The sequence below is a fragment of the Poecilia reticulata genome, chromosome 11 (genome assembly GCF_904066995.2).
Source record: "Poecilia reticulata chromosome 11, P_reticulata-male-v2, whole genome shotgun sequence".
Classification (NCBI taxonomy): domain Eukaryota; kingdom Metazoa; phylum Chordata; class Actinopteri; order Cyprinodontiformes; family Poeciliidae; genus Poecilia; species Poecilia reticulata.
The window spans coordinates 12,056,324-12,081,000 of NC_088840.1; the positions used below are offsets into that span (position 1 = coordinate 12,056,324).

A 24,677-nucleotide genomic window follows, 5' to 3' on the forward strand; every position below is an offset into this window, starting at 1 on the left:
GTTGTAGCCGAGTTTCTTTACAGTAGTGACTCATTTCATGTTGAAGATATATATATTTTTTTAATTTCATGCCAGACTCGTGGGCATACAGAACCTTTTTTTTTTTTTTTTTTTTTTTTTTTACGTCAAAGGCTTTAAAAAAGTCTGGATTTTGACATGATGACGCAGGAAGGTTCGATATAAAAGAGAACAGCAGGGTTATGAGAGTCAGAATACAAAATGCTTGCATGCATGGTCATGCAACTTTTTACATTTCTAGTTAAATATACAGAATGCATTGTGGTTTAGTATGTATATTTGTCTCATTATGTAAATTTTATAGATAAAAATATAAATATTTTTTTAAAATCATAGCAGCAGAGCTACATATATGATATTGGATTTTTTTTTTCAATGTCAGTATTATTAAATATTACAATGACGGTATCGCTTGCGATAAATCCATATTTTTCTCATTCCTCCCTGGGAATACCTTACTCTGAGAATTGGCATTTGTTGGGTCTTTCGGGAGGATAATGATCCAAAACATACAGTCAATTAAAAAAAACTAAAAAAAAACTGATGTGGATGAGGACTTTTTCAGGTTGCTCTGTTCTATATCAAGCAATAAAACAAAACAAAACAAAAAAAATCCAAGCTTAATGCATTTGCACCACTCGACTGCTTGAAGAATGTACTTTTATTTATTTATTTTATTTTTTTTTTTAACTGTTACTTTCCAAGTTTGTTGTTGGAAAAGTTGAATGAAAGGAGCCTTAAAGTTGGAGTTCTGAATGGGAAAAGTCAAAAGTTTGTCACCAACGTTGATCTCAAAATCCAATATGGCTGCCTTGCATATGGAAGTCAGCGGTAGGCACTTCATTTTTATTTCATCAAATGCTTCAAAATATAGAGCAATAGATGTTATGCAACACAGCTAAAACATGGTCTCCCTAGTGATTGAACACTAAAATGAGCAAATCCCACTAGTTTTCCAACATGCAATTCATTTTGGGAATTTCTGAACATTTTCTCCTCTGCCATTTCTCCTTTGGTCAATAAGCTTGTCTATAGATGCTTTGTAGATCTACATTGGCCATCCTGCAAACAATTAATATTAGATTTTATACAGAGTGTTACTAACGGCAACCAAAGGATCACCAGTGACACCTGTAACTGAGTTTAAGATGCTTTTGGGCTGTTGAGTGGAGCTATAAGGACATTTAAGAGACACATTTCTACTGTTTTTATCATTTCAAAAGTTTCTATTAATATCACTCCAAACACTGACTGCTATCCAGCTCTTTCAATGTTTCCAGCGAACTGGATGTGGACACAGTAACTAAGATACTTTAGGATGACAGAAGCAGACTGAGGAACTGACAGTCGTGCTGCCCCTGTGATCGGGTCAAAGAAACAACATCGGTCTGAGTAAAACATTTCTGCTCCGACCTTTTCCGACGGGGCTGCCATTTCCCTCTTCAAAGCCACCATGACTCCCCCTCGACAAAAACAGTCATTTAACCTCACAGCAAACCAAAATTGCTATCCAAGTGCTGCCTGAATCAGTTTGTTTGAGTCGCTGTGAAAAACCGAATTCAAAACTACCTCGGGGTTTTTTTTTTCTCCCGTTTTATTAAATCCGTTTTCCCCCCCTTTTGTTATTCTTCCGCCAAAGAATAAGCAAACATGTCTGACTCTCTCATCTCCTCAGTTCTTGTCTTTTAGTTTTGTCTGAGGCCTTAACTCGTCACGCGGTCTCTTCTCCCTAATTGAAGTGCTCTCCAAGTTTCAGCTGATTCTAAGCGTTCTCGGGGCGGGGAAATTACTTGGGAGTGTTTGAGAGAGAAGGTCGGCCTGAGATTTCGGCCCTGTTCCGACATGATGGATCTACTGCTCCACTTCTGCTGGCTCAACACATGAGAGATCTGATTTCAATTAGTAAAGAGGACGCACACATCTCATCCCCCCCCCTCCAATTGCAGCGCGCGCACACTCTCTATCTTACTGTCGCACTCTATCTTAATTGTGACTATCTCTAAATCAGAGATTTAATTAATTATTCATTTATTTACCTCCAGATTCTCTTGTCCAGGGGCTTGTCAGCACTTACACTTGACGGTTGCAACCTTCCTTCTGGGTTTATACAAGAGTCGGTGAGCTGATGAGAACGACCCGCATCTACACACACATTGCGCACACAAACATTAGTGTACGCGTGTGTCTTGCAGCATGAATTATTGAGTGTGTTATTTGAGGGACAGCTGGCTCTTGAGCACATGAACTGCCTCAGTCATGCAGCCGGTCATACAGTGACGGCGAAAAAGAAGAAGACGCCGAGCTAATTTCACTCAGACTTGTATCATTAAGCAATTGCGCCACAAAGTATTTGTGTAAGCACTCGAGTCAATTAATCCGAGAAACTGAGATAAATTCTTTTTTTTTTCTTTTTTTTTTTGCAGCAGCAACCGACGATGAAATTCGTTGTATGAGCCCGTCTTTATTTGCTGTCCGTAAATAGAGTGGAGTCGATTGTGAATTGATTACCCGCTACGAAAGCTCTGCTTCATGCGTAGCACCATGACTCCTCTTCATCATGGCACAATTTTCTTGTTCCATGATAGAGAGTTGCCGAAATTATTGGACTGTTGAGACAAATGTAATCCAGAAGGGCTATTTTTCCTCAAATCAAGTGCAACATCGTGAAAATTGTGTCTGTTTTGGTGCTTCATGAAGCAGATACGTTACTACAGCCTGTGAAAACACGAAACATGTTTCTCGGAGGGTTTGGATTTAGAGCATTAAAAATAGATTGTTGTTTGACAGTATTGCTATTTTATGGCCTAAACAATTATGGGGAAGACTTCTGACTTGAAAGCTGCCTCGTAAAAAGTAAGCGACACTACACCAGAAGTTTCCAAACTGTGGGGACGGATGAAAAAAACAAAAACAAACCATGAACGCTGGGTTTTTACCTTAGAATGATCAACTCTCTGTTATTCCTATGTCAATTTGATACAGTAGGGGCTTCCACACTTCCCATATCTGTGTCCTCTGTCACTTTTATCAGCAGTTAAAACTATTTAATCCGTTGTTAACATGTGGTGACCTGTTTTTCCGAGCCGCCTTTAAACGCAACATGAGCGCTACGACCATAGACATTAATAGTGGCTACGGCGTTCGCACTGGGTTTAGACCCAGTGAAGGAGACCTGCTGCTGCTACGCAAGTGTGTTAGAATCATGGCAGCAAACCAGCAAAACGCAAAGAACTTTTCAGTTTCCCCCCCAAACTAACCCACTGAGTTGAGTAAAGCTGTTGGATGCAGGTAAAGTTAGATAAAAGATGACTAGCTAGCTAATATCAATACAACAACCTTAAACTTAACAAGTAGCCTGTTGGCTACTGATGTTGTTGTTTATGCTCAGCTACGTACATTCATTTTGCCCCCAAAAAAGTCTATCCACCCCCCCTTCCCGCCATTTCTAATCCATAGGGGGGGCCCAGAAAATGTACTTTATTGCCAAAGATGTTGGTTGATTGGAGTGCCGTGCTGGAGCACACTGATGGAAAGTTGAGAGGAAGAAAAAACTGATGAGAATTTTTCATTTTTATTTATTTATTTATTTATTTGAATCACTTCATACTTCCCTCTGTTGTCAATCTTTTCAGAGATGCTGGTTGATTTGTCAGCTGGACTTGCCACCTGCCTGCTCTACCAAAAGTACAAATAAAAGTGCAGATATCTGCTTTTCACGCGGAGATGTCATTCTTATTGATTAGCCTGCAAACTGTCCTGACCTAAGCAAAGAAGAAACACGTCAGAGACAATGATGCAATGCACAACCTGAAGGCCACTATTGAAGCAACCTGGGATTCCTCAACACCTCAGCAGAACCACATGGCACACGGCGAGTATTGAATGCATATGGCGTGCACTTACTAGAGCTTAACATTTTTGTAATACGCATTTTTTTAGTGAAACCGGATTTTGTGTTTCTGTTGGCTGTAAAATGAACAGAAACACATAGACATGCAACACAGCACTAAGGAATCTGAAATTCAGTTCATTTAAACGACGGCTGAAATAAATAAGTTTTCAATAATAATCTCGTTTGCTGAGACGAACCTGTAGCCAGCGGCACTAAATCCAGATCGAGGACAGAAAGTATAGCCTCTTGTTCACAGCCGGCACCACGTTTCCCTTTAAGCTGAGCTGCCGGAGATCCTGCTGTGGCAAGCCCTTCCCACTTGCTCACACCTGCGTCTCCCGTGTGTGTGTGTGTGTGTGTGTGTGTGTGTGTGTGTGTGTGTGTGTGTGTGTGTGTGTGTTTGCCTCCCACCCACGTTGGTAAATTTGGGTTCCTTCCTTGCAGCACCGCTGGGTGAGAGCAGGGTGCAGCCTTTGGGTCCCCACTTTCCTCTCGGTAGGCGTCCCCATCCTGCCTTCAGATGTTTGGTCTATTAATCTGCATGTGTGTCTTACATGACCTTACAAAAGCCCTGTCTCACTAATTCCCACTCAGTTGAACCCCACTTAAGATCTGAGGCATAAGAGGAGTCAAGAAGGAGGGAAAATCCATGAACGAGGAGCACACGAATGTTGATGCTTATTAAAGACACTCCAGTCCTTGATTTACCCTACGGAAAAAAAACCCCAAAAAACATTAAATCGCTCCATTACCTTGTTAGAAATATTTGCAGTTGCCCATTACTTCTTGTGGGGCGGAGAGGGGGGCAGCTGACATGTAAAATCATCCCGTTTTGCGAAGTTTAAATGAGCCATGTTGTGACTGCGAGGTAAATGTCAGGGGGGGGGTTCAGCCGGAAACCTTCGCCACAAGAATGTGACCGCGGGATGTCGAGTAAATCAATATGGAAGCAGAGGGAGAAGGGCTGAGTGAGGGTGGGTGGGGGTAAAGAAAGAGGTGGAGGAGAGCTGGGGGAGCAGGGGGTTTAGTGCTGCAGGTGAAAAGGAAAACAATGGCAAAAGGAGAAGAAGCAGGAGAGAATGAGAAGAAGAATGACAAGTGGAAGATGAAGCTGGAGGAGGGACTGAGAAGTGTTTTTTGCTTTGTATGTGACTCTTGAGGAGTAGGTCAATCTGTGACATTATCACATTATGTGTGCGTGTGTGTACAATTGTGTAAGAATAGGCCGTTTATACGTTATGTTTTTGCTGCTTTAGTAAAATATTCACTCAGAAGCTATGCTAAATATAATACAATTCTGCAATTTTTGGTTAAAATTGATTTATCCTGGTAAAGATGTATTTAAAAAAAACACCTTAAAATCAATTTTATTGATGTTGGATATGGTGGTCATGGAGACGGGGTCTAATTGTTGTTAGGAAGACTTGTCCATTTCAAGTCGCCACTCTTTGCTGCAGTTTTTAACACCGAGGTTTGAAGATTTATTATGACTTTCCTTACAACTGTTGTTACCATTCGTGGGGAAAGATAATTATGAGACTTCCTCCAGACTTGTCAGAAGAGGGAAACAGAAACATATTGATTGTTGATGAAAGGTTTGGAGACATTTAGATCTAAAGACTTTTAGGGGTGCCCACAAGCTTTGATGAATAAGGAATTACTTGTAAACAATGAATTTTTGACTTTCTACGTGTTATTCTGCATAAACAAAGAAGAAAAAAGAACACTGCAGTTGAAGAATTGTGACACATTTCTTCAACTAGTGCCAATATACCAACCTAGGTTTTTTTCCTGTTAAACATAAATAAATAGTGCCATACACATCTCATTTCCAACCTTGAAAGTGCTCAAAGCTTAAATGAGTTTTGATCCGTTAGTTGATGCCGTTTCCACAACAACCAACCAAAGCACAATAACCAGAAGGTGAGGCATTCATTGGCGTACTTTGTTTTTGTCAAAGTTGTTCAGCTATATGAACTCAACTCTCAGGTCCCAAATCAAGGACGAGTTTGGTTTTCTGCTCTGCTGCTTTAAAAGACGCCGACCTTCCCAACCCACCCTCCAACCAGGAGCCTGACGATGTGCAGGCTCTGCAGAGCAGGACTTTCAAACGATATTATTTCCATTTCAAAGCGCCCGCTGCTTCCTCGCATACCTACAAGCTGTGGCATGTTACACAGAGCAGGATGCCACAAACCGCCTCGTCACTCGCGCTCCTTTGTTGCCTAAATGATAGTTAACCCCGTGGTTGTCCCCCCCCCCCCGGTTTCAAAGAGCGAGCTGCTGTGTGCCGTTTCAATTAGGGAGCAGGCGTGGATGCAGAGGCCGTCTGCCGACGTTGCAGGGGTTTCCTGTGAGGCGTCGCTGCCGCTCGACAGCGGTTTCAAACAAAAGGGGGGCCTTGTTACTGCGGCTGTCAATTACACGGCAGATATCCAGAGCAGAGGGGCAGCTGGTTTATATGCAGGCGGCTGAGGATAGAGCTGCTAAACGGCACTAAACAGTTCAGAGGAGGCGATTATGTGATTATTTATCCAACCCACCACAGAAAAACTTTCATCACTACCACACACACATATGGTGTGTGTGTGGTAGTGATATATATATATATCCCAAAATTAATCTCCCTCATCTGTAAACTGCTGAACATGAACACACAAACGCACACTTAAGCGCACAGCGGTTTCTCCTGCAACTTTAATGTTCTCATTTATCCTCTTATGCACAAATGTCAACCTTTGTCAGCCCTCAACTCTGCCTCTCCCTCTGCTGCCCTCCACACCTTCTCCAGCTCTCCCCTCTTCCTTTGTGTTTGCTTCCCATCCCTTACACCCCGTCCACTGCCCTCCTCTTCCATGACAGCTCGTCCTTCTTCTTGTCTGCACTCCACTCACTTTTTCCTCTTATTGTGTTCGGCTCAGCTGCTCCCCTGCCCTCTCCTCTCCTCTCCACCGCGCATAGATATTACACATTTCTCCAACACATCCGGCTCCCTCTTTGTTTTGCTTCATTGTCTTTCCCTTCTTTCTCTCTCTCTCTGCTTGGGGATCCTCTAGTGACATCATCACTCCTACAGTTACCATGGTTTCAGGGTGGAGAGGGACACTAAAAATCATTTTTTGATCAAACACACCGGCTTTGCCGCCGTTACTTTCTTCTTTTGTTTTCTTTTGTTTTTTTTTTTTACGCTCGCCCAGAAACAACGAGGCAGATCCAGGGGTGATTCTTTATTAAAGCATTAAAACACACAGTTACAAACAGGTCAGGTCAGTGTTACGGACGGCTCCGTGTGAACGAACAGGTTGTCATCGTACAGATCTTCGTCCAGGTCGACTTCCTCTTCGGCAAAGTAGGTAGGGAAAGGCGGGTTGAGCAGAGTAGAGCGTCTAGTTGGGAGTACAGTGTCTCTCACCTGCAACGCAAACGCACACACTTAACTAGAAGAACAAAAATCTAATGGAAACATACTGAGCGGCAGAAAATAAAATTTCAAATTAACAGGAGTTTATTACTCAGAGAAGCACATTTGCATCATAATGGCATAAAAAGGTCGAGGCAGGCATCATACTCAAACAAATTCATTAAAAATTTGCCGAAAGGCTCGCTAAGAAGTGCTGAAGTAAGAAAAGATGACAAGCTATTCTTTTTTTTCTGTTCACAATAAATAAACTGGGGAAGTCCCAAACCAATCTCAAGATTCCACTCGGGCATTTTTAAATGATTAGTATTAAGAGTCTTAGACAAAAACTCAACTTCGCACGACTGCTGATGTACCATCTGCTGTATCCATAATGGAAGCCGTGGAAATGCAAAACGTGCTTTGAATTGTAAATGTCTTCAAAATAATTGCTTGTTATCAAGTGAAAGGCTTGTAAAGCTGAGATGCGCCGACACACATCTCAGCTTTTAAAGCACTGGCTACTATGTCATATATTTATTTTATAAATCAAAATTTTTTCCATCAGTTTTTTTTGGAGAGGAAACATTCTGCAACCAGTCTGTTTGCTTCCAGTCAAAAACGGACTGTAATACATATGGTGTAACAGTAGGGGGTGATATGATTGACGTTAACGACATCCAAATCCAAAAGGCTGGACTAAACAGTGGCAGCTCTTGTTTTCCTTTCCACTTAAGCAGCTCTTTGTGCTTCCATTTGGAGTTTAATGTAAGTGTGTGGACAAAGTTAGAAAGATTTAAAAAAAAAAAAAAACAACACCAAAATGACTGAAATGTTCCTGTAGTCCCAGGTATACAAACTAATAGCGTCAATCTTATTGTATTATTCATCTACTCCATATAAACTCACCATAGCTTGGCATAAGAGGTTAAAATGCAACAGAAAATTTCAGTTTTAACAAGCCAAAGAGATTCAGCATCACAAGTCGATATTTAAAGATGCACTGACAAACTGACAAAATCAGTGCTGAGAAGTGCAGCAAGAGTCACAGCCACACACACACTGGTGTTTATCTTGAGCTGAATCTCAAAGTTTGGTGTAAATGAAATTTGTATCTAAGAAGGGAAGCTTTCTGCCCTAAGCATGACATGAACTGTAGATGCTCCACAACTCAATGACTAAATACCATTAAAAAACAAAAACACAGAGAAGTCGGAGCTACCGACTAACACTCAGCAAAATGCTCCCAGCAGATCAGATAACTCCGATTTTATACGGATCGGGATGTGAGACGAGCGAACGAAGGAGCAGCAACTTGTTACTTGGAAAATGCGATTTAGAAAAAAACAATTTTACTTTTGCAATTATATATTTTCGTCTCTCTTACTTTAACTTTTATTCTCTGCACGTCGAGAGCTAAGTGAAACACAGTCCCGTTTCTTGATTCAATTAGAAATCCTCTGCATTTTTCAAGCAACAAAAGTAGTTTTTTTTTCTTATGTAATCTGTCAAGTTTTAAATTGAAGAAAGAAAAAAAAAATAGCTGAATGTGACAATAACAGAAAGGAGGGGCATTATTGTGAATTTCTGCGGCTGCTGCTCCTCAGGCTACATTGTTTAGTGGATTCTAACAATGACAAACACTCCGCCTGCCAGCGAGGGGACGTGGAAAATGAATGAGCACAGAGGAAGGAGGAGGACCTGCGCTTGAAGCCGTTCTGTTCGAGTGGGGAGATAGTGCCCAGTCACGTAACGCGCGAGGCCATGAATGAAACCTTAGTTAATGACAATGATGGAGAAACTGCCACCGATTGAGGCTAATTTTAAAGCTTCCACTGGATATTCTGTGCAATTTATTGTATTCCAAACACACGAAGCAGCTCAAGGACCCGGGATCACATTGCAGTGTCTGCACACTGCTTTAAATTCATGCAATAACAATGCAAATAACCATTAGATGGTGATCTGCATGATAAACTAGGAAACAAGTGTGTGTGGGGTGGGGGAAAGGGGGTAGTGCAGGAGGGGGACTGCAATGGAAAACCTTCCTTTAAAGTGCCTAAATGCTCATCCATCATATCCAGATGTGATGGATAAACCTTTAGTTTTCCCACATAAATCACTTTAATTTTCCCTTGGCTACACATCAAAGAGACCCTGACAAAGTGTAGAAACTACCGGCTTAAGTGAGTTGCTAATTAGATGTTCAAATAATAAGGATGCAGAAAAAAAAATCTTAGCAGTTAGCTGTAGTGCTAAACGCAATCAATAACTCAGACATAATCCTCATTTGCATTTGGGCATTAAGGTTCATAAGAACAACACAAAAACAACTAACATGTATTTATTATTAACCTGTAGCCTTTGGGGTGTTGCAATCTAAAGGGTGGGTGTGTGTGTGTGTGTATACCAGGTTTTCATGTCTTTACGGGAACCTATTTCTGTCTACAATGTGGGATTTCGGGGACCATTGCTCCTTGTGGGGACATTGTCTTGGTCCCCATGAGGGAAATTGTTGTTTTTGTGTTAGTGGTTAGGTCTGTGATGGTTAGGTTTAGGGTAAAGGTTAAGGTAAGGTTCATGTATGTGATAGTTAGGATTACGGTAAGGGTTAGGCTGCAGAAATTAATGGAAGTCAATGTGAAGTCCCCACAAGTGATGAAAACACAACTGTGTGTGTGTGTAAAATTCAAAGAGCATTTGTATTCATTATTACTTGTCTCCAGATCAAACAAGAGTCCAGGTAAATGCAACACTCCCACACTGATGAGGCGAGCACAACACGCAGGGTAGGGAGATGGATGCTGAGGGTATTACTAACATCGTTAGGCTACACGCTTCCATTTCCTGTCCCATGAGAAATAAATACGCGTGCACCAACACACACACATGCACACACACGCATGCATGCTGCTGACCCGGCACACTGTCAATGAAGATAAATCGCACCATCTTGCAGATGTGACGGTGTTTCACAGGTGCAAGGTCACCCGTCGCAGTCAAATTTCTAAACATGCTGGAGCTGACCGCTGACTTCACACTCCACTTTGTGTGCATGCGTGTGTGGGTGTGTGTGTGAGATATTGTTTTGTTTTACCTTCAGGACGCAGTTCCGGTGACCGGGGACGGTGCCGTGAACGTACAGCACGTTATACTTGGTATTCACCCTCCAAACCTGGAAGGTGGGAATGTGAAAAAAAGCAGATTGGACAAGATTGGATTAATTAAGGAGTGAAGAACAAACAGGCTGAAGGCAGAAATCTCCCGCGCTTGGATTGGCGCTCACCTTCAGTCCGTGCGCCGTGATGTACGTGTTGCCCATCCTGCCAGGCATCTTCTTCCCTTTGAAAACTTTGGCTGGATCCTAGACGCAGATGAATAACACAAATGCTTAAAGTAACAGATAAAGAGAAGCAAACCGCTTGTGCCTTTGTGTGTGTGTGTGTGTCTGTGTGCGTGTGAGTTCATATCTTACCCCTCCTGGTCCGGAAGCTCCTGGTCTGCGGTGAGTTTTGGTTTGACCGTGGCTGGCTGGCTGACCTTTGAATCCCCATCGCTTCATCACACCTTGGAAACCTTTACCGATGCTACCAAAATACACAAGAAATTAACCAATACACACACAATATGGAACCGCAGTTACAGTGCCTTAGGAAAGCCTATCCATGTTAGAATGGCCTAGTCAAAGTCCAGACCTAAATCCAAATAGAAAATTAAAACTCTCCATCCAGTCTGACTGAGCTTCAGCAACTCCTCAAAGAATAGACAAAAAACTGATAGCTGTAATTGCAACAGAGAGGTTTTCTAAAAACAACTAAATCACAGGGGTTGGATATAAATGCACACCGCACCCTTCAGATTTTCATTATTCTCTTTTCTCTCCAAATTACACACACATCTTGTTAGGTATGCATACTCTTTCAAGGCATTCCAAAGGATTTAAGTAGATTAGTTGGTTCAGTGAAGAACGCTAATTAGACAACAGATTTAAATTTGTATGTAAAGTGAAATTTGCTTAAACAAATTAATTGGCAAGAACTGGGAAAGAGAGCAACAAAAACCCCCAACAAAAAACAAAAACCAAACTCACGATTTAGCTGTGACGTCTACATATTGGCCCGGACGGAAATGTGCTGCATACAGAGGAGTGCCTTTACACGAACGAGACAAAATAAAGGAGTTAATATCCAGAATTCCAGCTGAGTGTATAAAAGCAGGAGCAAATTCCTACCCATACCTGGTTTAATGATCGCATTGTCAGACACTTTAAAGATGGTGACTTTCTGCTTAGGGGGAACTCCTGCATTCCTGAACATCTCCATTTGTTCCTCTGACCTCTGCCGATCATTGTGATGGGAAGAAGAAAAAAAAATCGAGATTGATGGAAAGCGGCAGGAGAAGTAGGAAGCAGTGAGCAGCAACAGTTGGACTTTTAAAATATACCATCATCCTGTTACGTCTGTATGGGAGCCAAAGAGACACGCTTGCATGCAGACGCAAGCAGTCTTGGCAGCGAGAGTCTCTCTGACATTTGCTTTCGCTCCCCTCGCTCTCAAACTCAGCGCCTCCAATCACTCCAGAACTCTCCCTCTTCCCTTCTGTTAACTGGAAATCAGTCTGCCAAAGCTGCTCCCTCCAGCTGACGCTGACTGAGGAGTGATTTCTGCTGTGAGGAGGGTTTGAAAGCCTCCCCACTGAAGCCCTGACACTGATCCATCAGGCATCCGTCGAGCCGCAATGAATAAATTGCACCTTCGTTTATTCAAACTTGTACCGCTGTATTTCCATCTCCCAACAATTAATTTCTTACCGTACACACACATTGGCTATGAAAAACTAATTTTTTAACACGTCCTCCATTCGTGCACGGGACAGAGGATGGATATGCTGTGTATGTTTGCAATGTGAGAAAAATGGTACCAAAAAACAGTATTCAGTCATTCAGGTTATCTGGTTTTGAAATGCTTTTTTTAAGGAATTCTTGGAATTGAAATTAAAAATATTTCAGTACTAAAGCAACTTTTTTATTTTAACTGGGACAGAAGTAATTGGACTCCAACAAGTTTAACATGAAGTTAGTTATAATCAGCGACTAGATTGACTTTAAACAGGCTTAAATGAAAATTGAAGCTTGACATAGTTAAGAGAATGAAAGTTAAGATCCACTCACTGGCCACTTTATTAGGTACACCTTACTAATACTTCAACTTGTCATCTTCATCAGGTCCAGATGCCTAAAGCTATTGCGCTCCGTCCATGTGACTGACAGATTAACTTTGTGGTAACAAGCAATTACACCAATATACCTCATAAAACGGTCGATAGATGTACACTACGCTAAGGTCGAATGCAACAATAATTTCCTGCGTCTTCATTCGCTCAGAGGCCAGGAGCGCCTCAGGAATTCTGTGGTTTTGCAGTCACCAGCAGAATATCTGGTGTTGCTGAGATGCCTTCACGAAGGAGCAGCGACTCCGGAGGGAAACTAAAACGGGCAGATTGCGAAGCAGAAGCTCGTCTTTTATTTTGGGATGGCGCCAAATCAGCTCTGTGGGGAAAGACTAATAAAGATGCGTAAAGCGGGGATTAAACAGAAGCGACGAGAAGAAGCCTTAAACAAAAGTATGGTAATTCAGGAATTCCAGGAGTCGCATTCGTTATCGCGTTGCAAACCGAGTCCTTTAGAGAATTTCAGGAGACAGATGAATAAGCTGCTGGATTTCAAAAACGTGCTGTTGTGTCTTTTTGAAGAGAAAAAATAAACAAATATATCACATCAGTGTGTTGCCAAGAACAAGAGCAACAACAAATGTCTTATGAACAGAACCAAAAGAAAGCCTCAATAAAAGTACTCCATTCCATTTTGCACACAATTCTCTAAGCAGCACATAAAATGCTGCGATTCTGACAATTTCAACACTTACATGGAACGGTGACACGTTCTTCCCTCCTACTACAAGAGCAGCACTGTGTCCATCAAACTCTTCTTTGGGGAGACACTTTATTACGTGGCAATCTTGCACCTGGGAGACAATATTGCAAGAAAACTCAGGAAGACAATGTCAGCAAAGCGTCTGATTAAACACCTGCCTGATTGCAGTTTGCACTGCTGCTCAGCCTGGTCCTTGTGAGCAGTGGACATAAATAGCTGAGCAATTAGACAGAAGTCCCTGTTGTAAAGCGTTAATATTCATCCACAGGGTTAATTTGCTCTCCCAGCAATTGGTTTAATCTAAACGGACGACATCAAATCACGACACACATGTGCCTCCGTATGCAATGCGTTACATGATGCAATAAAAACAGATTTTTTTTTTTTTAACAAGTTAAAATGAGCCTCTAATCCAAAATATGTAATTAAGTAAGCAAAGCGAGTATGTAGGTACAGCTAATTATATAGCATCTTTCAAGAAAAATCTTGAAGCGCTTCAATAAACAGATTTAAAGAGAGGCATTTTTTTAACGCCCTGATAAAAAAAACATGTGGCGATACTTTCAAATCACGAACACAAACTAAAAATTGTAACGTATTTTACATAAACCCCAAATGTTGCAGCGGGAAAGTGAATTACTTGTACAAACTGAATGGGCATTTTCTTTCAACTGGAACAAAAGACGAAAAAATAGGTAGATTTTGAATTCACCAAGATAAAATATTCATATCTTGCTTATTTAATTTGTCCACTTTGCAATCATATTTTAAGGTATTTTCTCAGTATTATACTTGAAGTGTACTGTACGTACGCCTTATATAAAATACATATGTACTTACTGTACGGTAAGCCTATACATGCACATATTCTATATGTTACTACCCACTGCAACCTAACATGCTGTACATGTTTAAGCCGCTTTGTAAACTCTAACATTTCAATGCTTTTAAAGTTGAGCAGGACGATCCTGATACGATCTTTCCAATCTACTTTAATAAGTGCTGGTGGAACACGGTGTGCCCAATGAGCAGGCTGCCTGCGCTGCCGTTTAAACATTATCAGAAACACCTTTCACAAAGGCAGACTGTGGAACAATCAAACAGAGCATGAAGAGATGCTTTCATTGTTATATTTTCCGTTTTTAGTGTCAGTAAAGCCAGTCATTCTTTCAAAGAAAATTGGTTTTGTTTCTTTTTTTTTTCCCACCGTTGCTCATTTCCCTTTAGATGACAAGAATTCACGCTTATTTTGATGCAAAGCAGACATAAAAAGTGGGGTGTTTTTTAACTACCTGCAACAGCGTGACTACATGTCTTTCTCCTGTAGTAGTCCAGATAGGAGCCATCCCCAACTTGACAGCGACTAACCCAACTCGGCGACTTCCTGCGGAGAGGACAGATGAAAAGCTGGTGAGGACAGCCGATGGGAACGGCGGTCCTGATAAACGGAGCGCTGACCGATCACGGCTCCTACCTTCTGTCCAGTCCTGTCGCGGCCAGGGCTCGTCTCTGAGAGGGTTGAGCTTTGCGGCTGTCTGTTTTCTGTATTCCTCTGCCATGAGGTTTCTCAAGTACGTCTGGTTGTCCTCTGTGAGGTGCTCTTCAAACCACGTCGTTTTCTTTAAAGTCCTGACGCAACCCAACAGCTGGACGGGGCTGAAGGAAAGAAAAGAAAGATTCTGAATCTGCTTTAATTCACAAGATTTTGTGCATAAACAAGGAATTTCACATGATACCTGACAATGAACATAAATATATGAACTTTCGAGGAGTTGGAAGATAAAAACGAATATACATCAATATGCACGCCAAATATCTTGTGAAAAATAGTGCAAATACACTTTTCTTGTTTTAGAGCTGAGTAGATGATTAAAGTGGCTTCCTGGTGTTTGTTGTGTCCATCAGAGAGAGACTGTGGGGAGAAGTAGTCTAAACAGTTAGTGTCCAGGATGTGTGGGGTCTGTAGGGATTTAAGCTGCCCCTAACAAGAGGCAAGTTGCAATATACTGAAATAAATAATAATAAATCACTGCTTCCATTTCAGATTATTACAGCTCAACAAATCAGTCATTGACTAAAATCAGGCGTGCTGAAGCATGAGCGAATCTAAAACATACAAGGCAGTGTACCACTGGGAAACACTGTCCTAAAGCATCCCTAATGAAGATTATACCATTTTATTTTTAAAATACAAAATGATCACTGGTAGACATCCAAGCAAAATTAATGAAATAAAAAAAAACAGATTTGAAATGACAGAACTTTAAAAATTTAATTGAATATTAAAATTTGCCCCAAGAACAGAAACGTAGATATTGAGTAAAATATTCCAAACCAGACTCATACATTTAAATCAGGGTTTGAAATGAAAAAAATCTCGCTGCTCCCTTTAAAAAAAAAAAAAAAAACGTTCAATTTGACACACAAACCAAACAACAATCATTCTTCAGACCTCTCAAGATTGCTTTCTACATTTTTGCCAGACACTTTCAGACACCAACCTCTTCCTGGGCCTCATCAACATCCTCCGTAATAAAAGCAGCCTCAATACCCCAAGGTACTAGAAATCATCTGTGCATGTAATGGAAGGATACACAGTGCATCTGGAGGGTGTGGCCTCAGTACCCCTGTGGGAAGCGGTGTGCTATGTGCATACTTCCATGAAATCTGGTAGTTCTGCCAAAAAAACGCTGTACTATTTGTAACCAATTTAAAGTTGAGCCAATGTTCAACATTTCAAACTCCAGGTTTATCCCTGTAAATGCCTGTTCATTTTCTAACTTAGAAGATTCCTGGAATTTTGCTGCCATAGAAACAGGAACACATCATAGAAGATAACCACCACCGGGAGACTAACTTCTAGCAACTAATTTCCAGCTGTCATTGTGATTTAATTGGTGGAGAGACCAGTTAAAATATCTATTAAAAGCTTGTGAGGATGACCTAATATCACAGACAAATTGATTATCCAGAAAACTATAGATTATGCCATTAAGTTACACAAGTACCATCCAAACTTCCCTCATATTTAAACATACAACTTACATTGCTTCAGATCGAAAACATTCTTTGCTCAAGTAAAGCCAGTAAATGAAAACAAAAAACAACTGATATCTTCTGAGTACAGCCCTAACTCATTAAGTCTTAGGACGGTTTTCTCATCCCAACACGTCTTTAGTGTCTGAGCATTTTCGAGACGCTTGGAAAAAAAAAAAACATTTAAAGCAACAAATCTCATTAGACGACTGGAGGTGGACAGTTCCAGGGCTCTGGGCTGGGTAGGTGTCCCTTCTGCGGCACAACTAATTGAACTGGCTGAATTATCTCCTCATTTTTGTCATAAACTTCTGCAGGAGCCTGATAATGGCCCATTCATTTCAATTTGGAGAGAAACTTCTAAAGTATCTGAAACACCGGTCCTCCAGGACCACATTTGCTTTTAACCTGCTTTTACATGCGCAGTGATTTCAGCGAGGTAATTCAACCCGAGGGTGTCTTAAAGCAAGTCTTGAAAAGAAAAGAAACACCCCCCCCCCAAAAAAAAGACAAAGAATCAGAAAGCCCTTAGGTGCAACATTCAATATGCAGAGGAGGTGAGTAGAGAAAGATTTCTACTGAATAATAAGTTTATAACTGATTACAGTGTTGATTTGTTTTTGTATCTCGCTATTCACATTTTCTTTGACTTCATTAGGGGAGAATTATGTAAACACAATTTCTGTTGCCATTTATCCGCTGATTAGCAACAAATAGTGGGGAGGTGGGAGGAGAGTAGCATTATAGAAGTCTTTCACAGCTTTTTCGGGCTGGTTTTCTATAAGAAGGCTTTTAAAAATGCTGATCAGAAAGCTGCATTAGAAGCAATTTTATCTCACTAAACCGTATGAATAAGTCATGGGCACAAAAAAAAATGTATATGCAGTCTTTCTGAGCTCATTACACAAATACAAGCATCCAAGATGGATTGCAAAACAGGTTTAGCTTTTCAGAGTTTAGTGTGAGTAAGTGTGTCAGCACAGTTTGTCACCAAAAAGATGAACTTTAATGACATTAATGACATGAGTCATTACTGCTGAGCTATTTGAGTCCTCTCCGCTAACTGTGTGGCCGGAGTCAGATTTATACAAAACACACACCTATATTTTAACAGATTGCTTTTGTCTATTGCCATTTTTTTTTAAGTAAGAGCTTTATTTTTGGCACTTTATACATATATTTAAGTCCAAAACTGGTACTATGTTACTCCTTTCCTTTTTAGTAAAATTTATATAAAAATTAATAGTAAAAATGATTGTACTTTTTTTCTTTTTCAAAATCACCTGCCTTTTTTCAATTTTTACTGTATTAAACGGGTTAGTTTTATCTTTCCAAATGCCAACCTGACTTCCTCTGAAGTTAGTTTTTTGTCATTTTATACCACTTCGTTGTCTCCTAACCCCATTGAGAACCTGAGATTTTTCTTAAACATGATATTTACAGTGAAGGAAAACAGTTTGCTGTGCAAACTGGTGGCCATAGTTACTCTACAAGCTGATCATAAGCTAATCAGAAAACTAACAGACTCCGGGAATGAACAGCTCAGGTTGGGTGTTGAAAAGAAAAGCATCAAAATTGGTCACTGACTCTTTTTGAAATAGCAGAAATGTTTATTTGTACAGTTTGAGTTGTATGTTCATTATTATCTAATTCAGAATAAGTCTACATAATAGTGCTTGCCCAATAACTGTGCACACAGATATTTTTCCCCAACAACAATGTTGTTGGGGAAAAATTGTTTATATTCAGTAATAAAACAACTGTGCAAACATTGACATCAGAAACATTTTTCAAGCAAAGGCTTTCCATAATATAAAGACTTTTTAGATTATCCGTCTAAAAATCTGGAGGCAAGTCCTTCAATCTGATTACAGAGATGTGCTGTTTGAGGCTTTTAATGTGCTTGGGAACTAAATCAAGGCATGTAAAACCCGAACATAGCCCTGGAAGTTGGATTCTTAAATGTAAAAACTGCTCACAGCACTCCTTTTGGTTGAATTATGGTTATATTTTATGGTTCAAATCCGTCCGGAATTAAGCAGAGGGATTAATTTCAAAATACATTATTAATTCTTCTGGAAACTGGGGCAGCAGCTTAAATACTGTTATTAATAAATTCCCCTATCAAATAAATAACCCCCACGAAATAATTAAACATTAATTTCGTTTGTTTTTATTTCATGAGTGAGTATATTTATGTGATTAATTATTTAATATTTATTTCATTTTTAATTATATAGTTCTTAAATCAACGGCATCATAGGACTAATGAGTGTTTATAGCTCTGCTATTATAGCTGTATGTTATAGCTAGTAATTTCTGACAGAATAAGTGTTCAGTTTTATGTTACAATAACTGGCGATATGGCTGAAAACATATTTCAGTATCCCAGCCCCAAACATTGACATATCTTACAATCCCAATACTATATTAAATGTTAATGTAAAAAATTTTCTGTGTTTTCACCATAAATAGACTCGCCTTCAAAGCAATCAGGGATGAGTTCTTAGCACAATTAGCCAGTTAGCATCTTTACCTTTCAGCAGCTGCCCGAGGAGAAATTAGCTGTGCTCCCCGCTGGAGAAGAAGCCGACAGCCCAACTTTGCCAGCATCTTCATTCTTCGCATTCATTCATAAATCTGACACCAGTAAAAGTAAATTAAGTTATGCTATCGGTTTAAACATGAAAACACATGCTTTCGTCTTCGTCCACTAACCTAATGTCACCCCTAGCATTTCCGGTACGTTAGCAAAATAGTTCCGCGGCACTGCGGTCAATGCAAAAGGTTCCGTATCACATTAGAAATGCACAACAGCGGTTTAAATCTTTATCGCTTACTTCTGAATCCAAAAATATAATAAACATTGATGCTAACAATATGCAGCTTTAGTTTCACATAATTTTATTTTTACATCTCGTTATTATGTTGTACTTTGGATATAGGTATTCTTCTTTCTTTTGTGTTATTTTCAATAATCCTATGTTGACACTAGTGTTAAAGTCAAATAAAAGTTGAAAAATAGAATTGACCATTTGCAACTGGTTTGAAATAGATTAACTTATACGCTCTTAGGTCATCATTACTGTTTCCAGGCTATTCTCTGAATAAGAAATAGATGTCGAGTGGTCTTCTGTTGAATACTAATTGGCCTTTTCACAGAATGAGACATTCATAGAGTGTACCCAAATGACAGACTAAGTTTAGTTCCCCCTAATTATCTGTGTGGAGATTGGTGCAATAATTTATTCTTGCATATGTATTATCTGCGTGGGAGCTAGTGAATGAATATGTCGTCTGGAAAGGTGTCAGTTGTGTTGGCAGTGTTAATTATAGCAAAGGAAATGTGTACAAAGTGTAGATGTGAGTGTCAATGTTGATTGACACTCACATCACTCTCAAAGTTCCAGATTATTTACTAAGAAGTCATTGTACATAAATTGTTTTTAGAACCAAGCATTTTTTACAGTTTGTTTTGTGTTGACACATCACAATGCCTTGAGATTTTTTATTTTTTTTTACAGTGAAATGCTTAATAATTTATTGCAAAAGGTTTTATCAGCATTTACTTTTATAACAAAGCACACATACCTCAGATGTGAGGTTTAACCTACAGCTCTGTCCTTGAGCTTATACAATTACTGATTTGGGCAATTGAATAAACACAAACCAAAATCAACTACACAAGTACATTTTCACAAGTAGAAATCTGAGTACGTACTTTATACCCAACGTAATTTGGAGCAAGCTAGACTTCATATGGCTTGCATTGAACAGAAGTTTTTTTTTTTTCTCAGCACTCTTCAATAAAAGTTAGATTTGTGGAACGCACAAATAATATTTGGCCTCTCAGCAGATTCTCCCACTGTTGCCTCTGAGTAACCATGAGCCTCTTGACTGTTTCTCTGATCAATTTTCCCCCTGGCCGACCTGCCAGTTTAGGTGGACGGTCATGTCTCGGTATGATTATGGTTGTGCGACACTTCTATCACACTTTTATTTTGGGATGAATATTGCTCGAGTGACGATCAAAGATTAGGATACTGTTTTTTAACCTAAATCCATTCTAATGTCACAACACGTTTGTCCCTGATCTGTCTGTGGTCTTGGTCCTTAATGTGCTGTTACGTTCGACAATTTCTTGAATACGTTTCGAAGGTTTTCACAGAACAGCTGTAATATAATCAAAATAAATTAGACAAGGACTGAATTTATTTACCAATTTGGTAATTTCTGAAGTCAGTCTGTTGCACTAGATTTTCCAGGGGTATCAAGAAAACAAATATGTGCGACTCTCTAAAAAGATTTAGATTTCTATCATAGTAACAAATCCTTTCTCTCTCTCTATCTTATACAAACAGACACACTAACAAAAAAAGATAACGTAAAGTGAGAAACCCAAATCATCTTTATTATTATCAACATGCAGGATACAGAAAAAAGAAACAATTTCCAGCTTACAAATTAGACTCTACCACACACGCTTTTCTACCATCCTGAAACGCTTTACAATGTAAGAAGGTTATTAAGAAATTGTTACAATTATCCATTAGTTATTCATTTTCCATTTAGCAAAATCACAAGCAAATCTGTAAAAAAAAGAACCCCAAATGCCCGAGATTACCCCACTGCTTCACACAAATGACAGAGATACTTTATTTCATAACTAGCAAGCGGCTACTCGAGATTGGATATTAGTAGGAGCTGAATTATGCATGCATTCATGCAGTACACTAAATCGAATGCCACCAGTCCCACAAATAACATTTGCAATGCTAATTCTAGGCATTTGCGGAGAGGGGAGGGAGTTTGCAGACTCATGTTCAGGCTTTCCCCCCTCAAATATTGGGGAACTTTTAGCATTGTGTACTTGCTAGTTATCTAAATAAGGTAGAAGTGTCATTTATTTCAGTGGGATATGGTCAGACTATGCATGCCGGTTCCGAAGACTGTTAATATTTCTACAAATACATTTTCAATATACAGTATATAGCAATAATTTCCCAAGTGATGCCATTGTGGCCAAACATGCAATAGTCATCAATGGAGTAGTTCAAATTGCTTTACCATAACAAGCTAATTCTCTCAGCTAGACTACTGTATGTTGTATTGATGTGTATATGTATTTGCTTATGTCTCCTTGTGCTTTCAGACATGTATATATTGTACAATATTTGGATGTATTTTATATAACTTATCAGGGGTGTAACAAGATCTGGTTATGAAATCCCACAGGATTAAAACACTTTACTTTCACAATCAGTCAGACTTTGACTTTAGCTTAGTAATTATGGTTGATGCAAGAGTGTTTTTAGTCATTTACGTATGTTTATATCTGTAGTTCTTGTGTTCAGTGGTTTCACCCCTGTGCCACAAATACTCCTTGGTTTAATTTGGTCCATTGTCAGATCTTCTACTGTCTTCAGCTTGCTGCAGGCAGTCTGTTCTTGTCTCCTGAGTTGTGTTATCAAAATCCTTTATTTACTAAACTCCATCTGTCCTCGTCTTTGCATCTGGGACCCCAGCAAAACCGAAACATGACATATTTCACACAGAAGTGAAGCCAGGGATGGAAAGTGCTATCCAGTTTGTATCATTTTGTGACTTTTGTCTTGTCAAGAAAAACCGAGCTATTGTCATGGGCCCTGTACATTGACCAAGAGCTGCTATTTATGCTTGAGACTGCAACTTTAAAGTAGGAAAGTAAGTCGTTTTTGAGATGAACTGATGCGGTGAACAATCACGGAGACCGTTTGTCAGGCTTGCCGGCGACACTGGTTACAAAACCAACGAAAAAGCATCTATAGCTTTTTAAATTATTTATCACAAAGCGTTCAGGTACTCAAAAGAACACAGGAACAGTGAGACATGAGATCTGAACAATTTCCTGAAGCATCGTGAGCATATTAGGCTAACTGTGTGCCAGAGCTGATGGCAAAGTTGGGGTTTGTTTCACAGGTTCATCATAGAGATAAAGTTAACACCCCAGTCACACTACTGCTTAACTGCCCTAAAGTTCAATGGCCCCTGAAGATGCACTGCCTAAGGTAAATAATACTCCCTCTTGCATTTTACTCCGTAGAATACGTAATTTGATTTCCAGGTAAACCAGGCAGGCACAGATTTTTCTAAAGATGTCAAAAAACTCAGCAGCATGGGTGCTGCAGGAGCCACATGCCAAGTGTGCCACATAAGCAGCACTTCACTGCTACACATACTGTATATTGCTGCAACCCATCCATCCCTTCATCTTCTGCTTAATCCAAGGGCAGGGTAAAGCAGAGAGGTCCAGACTTCCCTCTCCACAGCCACTTGGGGCAGCTTCTTCGTGGGAATCCTAAGGCTTTCCAGGACAGCCCAGAAAACATAGTACCTCCAGCGTGTCCTGGGTCTTCCTCTAGGTCTCCACCCGGTAAGACAGACCTGGAACATTTCCCCATAGAGGCATCCAGGAGACATTCTAACCAGACAACCAGTGCAAAATCCCAAGAATAATACTAATAAATCTCCTGCAGCACTACTATCTGATTTATTTGGCAATTTGTTTTTTTCTGGTCACCTAAGGGCACTTATTCTGCACCGGAAAATTCATTCAGATCAGCTGAAGGATGCTTCAGCTATACAATGATGTTATTTCAAAAGTAACAGAGAACTTGTTATTACAGATGGACAATGTGAATTCCATAGTCTTGATCCCAGTATACACGCTCTATTCAAAACAGACGCCGATCAAAAGCAACACACTTCGGAAGCATAACGAGACAAATGTTCCACAAAATTAGCTTAATTTCCTCACCTTTTAGACCCGCATGCGATCCAGCATGGCAACATGCACAGCAAGGTAAGAAACCGCATGACTATTCAAAGTTTTTAGGAATTACAGACCTCAGTTTAGAATCTCCAGCTTAAAAGCTAAAATACTTTAAGTATTCAATTTGGATTAATTATACTATTATTTCATTATAAAAGCACAAAAAGGAACAAATTTATTGCTTTAGTGAAATTAAAACCCCCCCTCCACCCTCCGAAAAAATGAACAAGCATCCATGCTTTGTCTGGACCCCACTTATCATTGCAGGGTTGTGGAGAGGCTGCTGCCTATTTCCAGCGGTCATTTGATAAGCATAATAACCTCATTATATGGACTGGTCATAGCCGGACTGAATTATTTTAAATTAATTACTTACTGACTTGTGGAAGGCAGATTGTTAAAGCAAAAAAAATTCCTAGACTTCCCCAAGCTACTGCTAAAAAAGGATTAAGCTTCCTTTTTAAGAACCCGTTATTTTTGCATTGCTTTGCGTGGTCTTGTGTCATTAAATGGATGTTTTGTTACACCCCTGTAACTTATATATGTATATGAAAGTGTTACGTATACACATGTGCATGTTGTACATCGTCAGGGGCTGAAGGTTCTTGAGGACTCGTAGTCCGATATACACTTAGGCTTGATCCCTTTCGCGTTGTAGTAATCCACCACTTGGTTGGGAACCTCGGCCAAAACACTCTTAGCCAAAGCAGCTGGAGAGGCCTGAAGAAAACGAAGACAAAGACGAGATGTGTTAATAACACACACACACAGACACACACACACACGCACACACACACACACGCGCGCGCGCGCACACACACACACACACACACACGCACACATGCACACATGTGTGCATCCACTCTAAAATCTTGAGGGGAAGAATGTAAGCTATACTGTGTGTAGACCACCGAGACTGAAGCGATCCGAAAAGATTGTCTGACAGCCCCTAAAATATTCTTGCTTTCCGTTTTTTGTTTTTTTATTTTTTGTTCTCTGGTGTCACTTGATTTTTGTGCACAACACGTGTGTGTGTGTGGGGGGGGAAAATGGCCCAGCAAAAAAACAAAAAAAAAGAATTGCATCATATTCTTTGAGCTCCTGTCACCCTTCTGCATAAAAGTGCTGTCTTCACACAACATGAAAGTAAACGATCACACAAAAACTAAGCCACAGACTCTGCTTTTGCACGGAATTAACAATGCACAGTACTGAGATGATGTTTGTTCTTGCCTCTTCTCCAAGAGTGTCATTTTGACAGTAAGCTGCTACTTTGTTTGACCTTGGGAATGTCAGGTTTTGTTCTTTCCACTGGCATGTAACAATGTGGAATTAAACAAATCCAGTGTGACATTATTATCATCATCATAATATCAGCAATGCGACTTTATTATTTTATGCGTCATGATTTATTGAGATATGGGAGTTACTTAGCTGAAAGTTTGTGTTTAAGGGACACAATGGATTCGTCACCAAATACAACCTCTGACTGAGTGAGACATGTGCGTGTTTAGCTGTCGCTGTCAGACACAGGCCCATGTTCATACAACTCTCAGTGTGTGTACATAGTTTTCAATGCAAGCCTCGTACG

General features: G+C 40.0%; 2 protein-coding genes across 3 annotated transcripts in view; both read right to left on the reverse strand.

Annotated features, from left to right (window-relative positions):
• Window positions 1-7,122: 7,122 nt before the first annotated feature.
• mrpl3 (mitochondrial ribosomal protein L3) lies at window positions 7,123-19,040 on the reverse strand. The gene is made up of 10 exons (XM_008421790.3): window positions 18,812-19,040; window positions 14,714-14,895; window positions 14,532-14,623; window positions 13,232-13,330; window positions 11,545-11,644; window positions 11,398-11,458; window positions 10,783-10,894; window positions 10,594-10,671; window positions 10,405-10,482; window positions 7,123-7,322 (listed from the first exon to the last, which is right to left on the reverse strand). The coding sequence occupies exons 1-10, from the start codon at window positions 18,901-18,903 to the stop codon at window positions 7,173-7,175; spliced, it is 1,044 nt and encodes a 347-aa protein (XP_008420012.1). The 5' UTR covers window positions 18,904-19,040; the 3' UTR covers window positions 7,123-7,172.
• A 1,625-nt stretch (window positions 19,041-20,665) lies between these two features.
• cpne4b (copine IVb) overlaps window positions 20,666-24,677 on the reverse strand; it is a 37,251-nt gene continuing 33,239 nt past the window's right edge. For both annotated transcript variants that reach the window (XM_008421793.3, XM_081612443.1), the window contains one exon: window positions 20,666-23,806. In XM_008421793.3, the coding sequence (XP_008420015.1) occupies window positions 23,675-23,806 (132 nt within the window). In that variant the 3' untranslated portion in view covers window positions 20,666-23,674. The remainder of the gene's footprint in view (window positions 23,807-24,677) is intronic.

Coding starts and splice junctions, on each gene's coding strand:
- mrpl3 (XM_008421790.3), bottom strand. CDS start 18,903: ATGCGAAGAATGAAGATGCTGGCAAAGTTGGGCTGTCGGCTTCTTCTC. Junction 13,331..14,531: donor ATGTAGTCACGCTGTTGCAG/GTAGTTAAAAAA, acceptor ATTGTCTCCCAG/GTGCAAGATTGCCACGTAAT. Junction 10,895..11,397: donor GTAGACGTCACAGCTAAATC/GTGAGTTTGGTT, acceptor GTATTTTGGTAG/CATCGGTAAAGGTTTCCAAG.